Source organism: Monopterus albus, unplaced genomic scaffold, assembly GCF_001952655.1.
Source record: "Monopterus albus unplaced genomic scaffold, M_albus_1.0 scaffold209.1, whole genome shotgun sequence".
Lineage (NCBI taxonomy): Eukaryota > Metazoa > Chordata > Actinopteri > Synbranchiformes > Synbranchidae > Monopterus > Monopterus albus.
In genome coordinates, this window is record NW_018128089.1 from 18,533 (window position 1) to 26,960 (window position 8,428).

General features: G+C 39.3%; 1 protein-coding gene across 2 annotated transcripts in view; it reads right to left on the reverse strand.

Moving 5' to 3' along the window:
• Positions 1 to 8,428, reverse strand: part of LOC109970913 (glutamine synthetase-like) — a 32,087-nt gene that overhangs the window by 13,253 nt on the left and 10,406 nt on the right. Inside the window, exons 6-10 of one of the 2 annotated variants that reach the window (XM_020618827.1) lie at positions 7,260 to 7,421; positions 7,021 to 7,167; positions 5,737 to 5,864; positions 5,376 to 5,575; positions 4,720 to 5,173 (exon numbers count right to left, since the gene is read on the reverse strand). In XM_020618827.1, the coding sequence (XP_020474483.1) occupies positions 4,864 to 5,173; positions 5,376 to 5,575; positions 5,737 to 5,864; positions 7,021 to 7,167; positions 7,260 to 7,421 (947 nt within the window). In that variant the 3' untranslated portion in view covers positions 4,720 to 4,863. Of the gene's footprint in view, positions 1 to 4,719; positions 5,174 to 5,375; positions 5,576 to 5,736; positions 5,865 to 7,020; positions 7,168 to 7,259; positions 7,422 to 8,428 lie in introns of those variants that run through there. The other variant, XM_020618828.1, reaches the window with a different exon arrangement.

An 8,428-nucleotide genomic window follows, 5' to 3' on the forward strand; every position in this document is an offset into this window, starting at 1 on the left:
AGAATTGGACCTAACACAGAGCCCTGTGGAATGTCATGACTAACTTTAGTCTGTGTGGAGGATTCATCATGAATATGAAAAAAATGGAATCTTTCTGATAAATAAGATTTGAAACAACATCTTGCAATTCCTTTAATCCAGATAACATGCTCTACTCTCTGTAATAGGATGTTGTGTTGAATGGTGCCAAAAGCAGCACTGAGATATAAGAGGACAAGTATAGAGATGAGTCCTTTGTCTGAGGTTAGGAGGAGATCATTGGTGACTTTTGTCAATGCAGGTTCTGTACTATGATGGACTCTAAATCCTGACTGAAAATCCTAAAACAAATTATACCCGAGTAAGTGGTCACATAACTGCTTTGCAACAGCTATTTCAAGAATTTTAGAAATTAAGGGTAGATTGGATATTGGTCTATAATCAGCCAGAACACCTGGGTCAAGAGCAAGCTTTATGAGTAGAGGTTTAATTACAGAAACCTTAAACGCCTGTAGGACATAGCCTGTTAATAGAGAGCGGTTGATCAGATCTAATACGGATGTGTTGACTAGGGGCAAGACGTCTTTGAACAGCCTGGTCGGGATTGGGTCTAAAAGACATGTTGATGATTTAGATGAAGCAATTGTTGAGGTCAACTCAAAGAGATTTATGGGAGAGAAGCTTTCTAAATGTAAATGAGGTCTGACAGATGTTTCTAAAGCTACTGTACTTGATGAAACAACTGTGAGAGTTGTAGGAAGGATCAGATGAATTTTTTTCTCAAATAGTTGTGATTTTATTTGTAAAGAAGCTCATGAAATTGTTACTACTGAGATCTAAGGGGATATTAAGCTCAACATTACTGTGGCTCTTTCTCAGCCTGGCTACAGGGCTGAAAATAAACCTGGGGTTGTTCTTATTTTCCTCTATCAGTGTTGAATAATATGCTGTTCTGGCACTATGAAGGGCTTTTTTATATGTTATTAAGCTATGTTTCCAGGCTAGAAAAAAGTCTTCTGACTTAGTGGATCGCCACTTCCTTTCCAGTTTTTGTGATGCCTGCTTTAGGGAGCGGAGCTGTGAGCTGTACCATGGAGCTAGCCTATTCTGTTTCACTGCCTTCTTTTTCAGAGGGGCAACAGTACCATCTCACTCACCCTGTCACTTGTGACACTCCAACCTTTTGTCAGGCGGTTCTGACTGGTGAGTTACAGTTTTTTTTACCTGCACAGACTTTGTGAGAAGCAGTGATAGAAAAACTGTACAAGTGGCACCATCTGGTGGACAATTGCGAGCAGGAATTACATGCATATCAGCAAACGCAATGAAATGGGTTCGGTGGGACAATGGTTGTCTGTAGTTATGTTGCTAAAAATTCAACAAATAATTGCATCTTATCACTTATACTATTGCATCTTGCAGATGCAATAGTATGATAGAAAATATAACTGGGCACCAATGACAAAATCGGATATTGTGATATTTGAAAAAAATCCTGAATATCATAACATACTGTAATTACTAATGCCCATTATCAATGCTTTAAGAAACACTTTAAAAAATGTACTATTCATTTAATGATCAAACAATAAAAATTATTCATGGTTGATTCCGTTGAGCTAAAACACCTTTAAAAAAAAGCTCAGAAAATTTTGAGAAACAGAGCATTTAAAACTTGAAAATAAAACATTTAGAATACAACTAGAATGTAAATTTCCTGAAGAAAATGTAGTGCACTTCCTACAAGTTGCTGCTGCTGGACAAATAATCAGATCAATGATGCAGAAGAAAAAACATATTTCTAGCTATAACCATCAATAGTATAAGATAGTGGGGTTTTTAAATAGCCAATGGCTACTCATTTCCTGCCATTTAATGTTTAATCTTGGTCCCTCTACATTAGCTTTGCACCCCTCATATCTTCAAATAGTCTGTAATTATTTCAGAACGATAAAACCCAGAGCCTCCTCTTGGAAACAAGAGGATAATTTGTGAATGTGCACACTTCCTGCTGCCGGTGTTGTGTTGAAATCTGTTTCCCCGTTGACATGAGTTTCCCCTAACCTGAATTCAGAATCAGAATCAACTTTATTGGCCAGATGTGTTGGACACACAAGGAATTTGACTCTGGTACAGCAGCTCTCAATATGTAACATTATTAATGTCTAACATTATACTAACCACAACTACTGAGGAGGGCACTACATGAAACCATGTTTCAAACAGAGGAAATACATCTTGACGGGGGAACACTTTTTGACACTAGACCGGTCAGGAAGCCAGGACAATGCATAAACAAAAAACATTAACTAGTAAGCTATGTTTTCAACAGTGGCAGTACCTAAAATCCTACATGACATGTTCAAGCCAGAATATTAATGTGAACAATGAACCACAAGAGCATTAATTAATTTTAACTTCTCCTCCATAGACAGGTAAACAACAGTATGTGTACCGATGGAAAGAGATGTGCAACACTCTAAACAAAGTGGGTAACTGAGAAAACCCATATTTTAACTGGCATAATGCAGCCATAGTAGCTTCTCCCACCCTACAACAATTCTCTCTAATGTTACAGAAACAACAAATTAACAGACATGCAACATGTTTGTTTTTTGTTTTTTTTACTTACCGTTGCGTCTGAGCAAGTAGTTGAAACATCACTCCCTTTCAAGTAGCTCCAAGCTCAGTAAACATTCAACTGGTGGTTGCTGTGTCTTCCCTCACACAACCACATATGGTCCCAAAGTAGTGAAATTAATTCAAATTAATTTGGGTAGCATAGCACTGACAATTGCATCATGGACCATAAAAATTCTGCTTTTAAAATGGTACCAGTGAATGTCATGCAAGCTTGCATGAACATGCAATTGCCTGGAGAATATGACAATTCAAAGAAATCCTTAAACTATCAGGTTAAACTTTATATTGTTAGAAAAAAGTCTCACGAGCAAGAGTTTGCAAGATTTATACTAGAACATATGTCCACCTAATTTTTTTAAGCTTTAGGTCATGGTTAATTAAGATGATAATTCACCATTGTGGATAAATCAGAAAACAAGGAAAAGCATGCCATTGGTTCTTTAAGGAATTATAGCTTTGTAACAGGCCACATGGTGGCACCACTAAGAACATTATAATATGTTGAGCACTTCCCCATGGGACATCTGCATACCAAGCAAGACTTTATTAGCATGTGAAGTCTATGAAGAAATGACAAACCACCACTGAAAAGAAATATTTAAACATTATTAACTAATTAATTATAACTAATAGGTCTATAACAGTCCCAAGCTGAATATGAGATATTTTGTCTTCCACATACTCAAAATGGTAAAAATTGAAGCATGTTTCTACTTGTATGTATGTGGGAATTGCAGTGATTTCTAGTCATTCATTTATTTGTTGTTTCTGTATCACCCCTAGTGGTGAATGTGAACTATACACGCTCATTCAGTACCTCATTCTATACAGATTAGCCAAATCTGATTTCAACTGGATGAAGCAACCAAGAGTTATTATGGTAGTTTGTTTATGTGGTCACACCCACAAATATTTGTCAATAAGCTAAAGATGGGTGAAATTGGAAACCAAAGGCATAGGTGGTATTCAGGTTCATCTAAATATGCTATGTGACTAAAGATTTAAATAAATATGTAGAATAAGAAAGAAAACTGTGTTTAACAAAAAATTCAACACGGCTGAAATTTTTTGAATACACAAATGGGCGTGGCCTATATCAGTCTATTCAGTACATCAACAAAGATATATATATATTTATATATATATATAAAAGACAATGGACAAGACGTCACCACTTCCTCCATTATGTAAACGTGAACCCAAAATATCGTGAATACTGCAGCTGCCATCGTGCTATGTTGAAACCAGATTCTGTGCAGTAGTGACCAGTATTGTAACATTGTATATGTGTATATGTTGTGTGGGTTTTTAGCTTGTTTACTTTATTTTTTATTGATAGGGTTTATGTGATTGTATGGGTGAGGCACTGTTAGGATGGCTTTTAAATTTCATTGTATGTGTTGCAATGACAAATAAAGTTTAACTTAAACAATAGTGGAGTGACAGCATCAGACTATCAATCAAAGCTGTCAAATCAACCAAAATACACCTCTTTTTATATCAACAAATAAATTATTAAAACAAACCTGTACACACATCAATGTTACAGTATGATATCTACCAAAAACCACAGAAATAACCTCTGAGAAAAATGTATTTGATTTGCACTTTGAGTTGTTGAATTATGTACCAATCACCAACATGGAGAAGGTAGGTTTTATGATATATATACTACAACCAGCTGCCAGGGGGCGATTGTCTGCTGGTGGCTTCACCTCTGGGAGCTCTTAGCCTGTCCACTATTTTTAGTCAATGCTTCAGCATCATCCACTGAATCCGTAGACACAATAATTTTTCTGCTGTCTTGCAGCTGCTGAGATATTAACAAAATAGTACACTACACTTCTGATACTGGATATCTCACCACATGGTGGCACTTTTGCCAATATTTTTGAGAAGGTGACGTAGTTTCATGTCTCTAGCATTTACAACTTTTGAAAGAAACAAGAAAGAAAGAGCAGCACCACTGTCTTCATTTCAGACAAAACAACAGTGATTAATAATTTAATGCAGCATAGTAAGAATGAACTGCAGAAAATGGAAAAATACTTTCTTCCGATTTTGACAAAATTGCTGAGCAAAAGACTGAATTTCTCTTCTCTAAAGACAGCTATAGACTGGAGAAGTAGCTGCATGTCTTAACATCTTCATTTTCATGGTCAGGTTTTCAAGTGTACAGCTCCGACAAATGTGAATTTTTAATACTGCTACATAGCTAGTACAGTAAGCTCTATCTTTTCCCTACTTGCTGTTCTCTCCCTCGTCTGTGTCCAGCAGACAGGTGGCTGCGATGGACCTTGTCACAGTGTATGGATCACAGTTCGCCGCAGGACGACGGTCCTCGAAGTAGCCCCTCTTTTCTTGGCCTACCTGACGAGGGATGCGGATGCTGGCGCCTCGATTGGCCACTCCAGCAGAGAAGTCTTCGATGCTGGAGGTTTCATGAAGACCTGTGAGACGTCTAATGTTATCCTTGCCTCCATGTGGGTCATAAACACGGATGTGCTCGGCGTGTTTCTTGCTCAGTTTCTCAATGGCCTGTTCAATGTATCTGTCATCAAAGGGAAAGAAAGACAGTTGAGTTCTGGAGGGCTGCTGCACCAACTTTCTGTGGATGAGTAATGTCTGAAGACAAAATACATACAAATATTTATGTATTTACCGTAGTTGGTTATTGTTATTATTAGAGTATTAACATATAAACCTGTTCCATGAATTATCGACAGCAAGTTTCAAAGGAGATGTTTACTCACTGCAGTCCTCCCTTTTCCCTCATCTCCTTGGTGCTGACATTTGTGTGGCAACCAGCACCACACCAGTTGCCCACCATTGGTTTGGGGTCCAGTGTCGCAACAACTCCAAAATCTTCACACACACGGTGCAACAGATAGCGTGCAACCCACAGGTGGTCGCCCATCTCAATGCCCTCACAGGGACCCACCTGGAACTCCCACTGAAGTCAGAACAAGCAGAAGCGCAGGAAAGAAGCAAAATAAGAAAACTGTACAGGAACAATGTGAAACAAGACTGGACAAAACAATAATTACGCTTGAGTGCATAACTGAACCAACACATTTTCCTCCCACTGTGTATTAGAATAATGGTGTCACCTACCTGAGATGGCATAACTTCAGCATTTGTGCCATAGATTTTGACTCCAGCATAGAGGCAGGCCTTGTAGTGACACTCCACAATGTCCCGTCCATAAGCATTGTTAGCCCCCACCCCACAGTAGTAAGGACCTTAAAGTGGGAGATGAGATGGGACGCTTAAGTCAAAATTATGCAACATGTGAAAAAAACATTTATGTTTAACTGAGAATCCCAATGTCAGGTGTGGTTTATTAAGTGAACCCAAATGCAAGACAACACAAGTAACAGCAAAAGTCTAAGTCCAAGAAAAAAAAAAGAACAGTGTAATTAGTTCCTCAAAATAAACAGTCCCCTTAAGACTTGTTTGCAGGAAGAACAGGACAAAATGACACCTGGCACATTTAATCACTCGGTGTCCTCAGTCCCATAATGTTTTTTAAGTGTTGTGACAATAAACGGCAACATCACACCGTGGTAAATGCTTTACTGTCCCAACTTTGTTTGGAATGTGTTGCAGGCATTAGAACTGAAATGTGTTTATTTTGAACACAGAATAAAACTGATGAGGTATCACATCAAATAATTTGCTGCTGTATTGGTTTCAATGTGATACAGGACACAGATGATTTACACACCACTGTTTTCAGTTTTTATTTTGATTTGACATATTGTCCCAACTTTTTCTGCTTTGGGGTTGTAGCTATGATAATTTACAAACTATTAATATTTACAACTACATATTTGATATTTTAATGCCGATTGAATTCTTTATTAGAGATGTCATGGCTTATTATTAGCAATGTGATCTTCCCTTCTCAGATTGTTTCATTAGTTTAGGCTTATGAGGAGGTAAAATTCTTTATTTTAGTATTTCACAAAAAAAAAGATTTTATTAAAGTCAATAAGTAATTGCAAACATAATTTTGTGCAGCAGAAATTATTTAGTTAATGTTGTAATTTCTTTGATCTTTTTATTTGACCACCTGATTTGGATAACATTGGTTTATTATCCGGTGCCGTCAATCCAAGCCATAAGACCTGAAGTTATGAATGTTAGCAAGTCCCCAGTTAACACTTAAATACTTCAGTAATTAAGTCTGTAGTTATAAATATTAATGCAGTGATCTTGTTGTGGTTGCCTTGCAGCTCTTCATCTAGATCATGGAACACGGATTTTCACAACCATTTTAACAAGTGGCTAATTACACCACTAATTATCAGTAAAGGGTGACACAACACCTTACACTATGTTTCAAATATGAGATACTAGTGTTCTTACAAGGAGAGGAGATGGCTGCTGACCTACCTTGAGGTGCTGGATATCCATTTGTAGGCCAGCCAAAAGGATGTCCATCTACTCCCAGAAGTGTGTACTCCTGCTCCATGCCAAACCAAATACAGTGCTCTTTAACGGCCTCCATCACTTTGCTGCAGCTTAACCGATGGTTAGTTTCTAGTTTGTAAAGACAAAATCAGTACAGCTTGTTTGTCCTGAACTTTCAGGGTCACAACAGTAAAACATGATCAGCAAAGTGAAAAATGTACCTGCAGGTAAGCGGTTGTATTTGAGGACCTCACAGAAGACCAGTTTGTTGGGGTCGAGGGTGAATGGATCCTTGAACATGCAGACTGGAATGAGGTACATGTCGCTGTTGGAGCCTTCGGCCTGGTATGTGCTTGAGCCATCGAAGTTCCATTCAGGAATATCTGAGAAATAATTTTACCAAAATATTATCACCTCATCATCACTTCAAAATATTATTCAAAATTGGATTTCCTGTGTATGGTGAAACCTGAAAAGCTGACAAACTCTTTTAACTCTGATAAAACTTTACATTATATTACAATCTAGTATAAATGCTCAGACCCAGCAGCTGCTTCCCCGACAATCACCATCCTTCCCTCCAGCCCCCCACCTCTAACAATCTGTGAAAAGGATGTGCGTGGCCTCTTTAAAAAACAAAGGATCAGAAAGGCACCAGGCCCAGATGGTATGACCCCCTCCTGCTTGAAAGTGTGCGCTGATCAGCTGGCCCCCATCTTCACACTCTTCTTCAACAGGTCAGTGGAACTGTGTGAATTCCCCTCCTGCTTCAAACGCTCCACCATCGTTCCAGTCCCCAAGAAAACCTCCATCAGTGTACTGAACAACTACAGACCTGTCGCCCTGACATCTGTAGTTATGAAGTCCTTTGAAAGACTGGTGTTGGCCCACCTGGACATTGTTGACCCCCTACTAGACCCCCTGCGGTTTGCCTACCGGGCAAACAGGTCAGTGGACAATGCAGTGAACATGACACTGCATTACATCCTGCAACACCTTGACTCCCCAGAGACCTATGCACGGGCCCTCTTTGTGGTCTTCAGCTTGGCATTCAAAACCCTCATGCCGGACATCCTCCACTCCAAACCGACCCAGCTCACTGTGCCTGCCCCCACTCGTCACTGGATTACAAGCTTTCTGACAGACAGGAAGCAGCAGGTGAGGCTGGGGAGAACCACATCCAGCACCCGGACAATAAGCACAGGTGCCCCCCAGGGATGTGTGCTCTCCCCTCTGATGTTTTCACTCTACACCAACGACTGCATCTCGAAGGACCCCTCTGTCAGGCTCCTAAAGTTTGCTGATGAGACAACAGTCATTGGTCTCATCCGAGACAGTGATGAGTCAGCCTACAGACAGGAGGGTGAGCAGCTGGGCCTGTGGGGTAGCC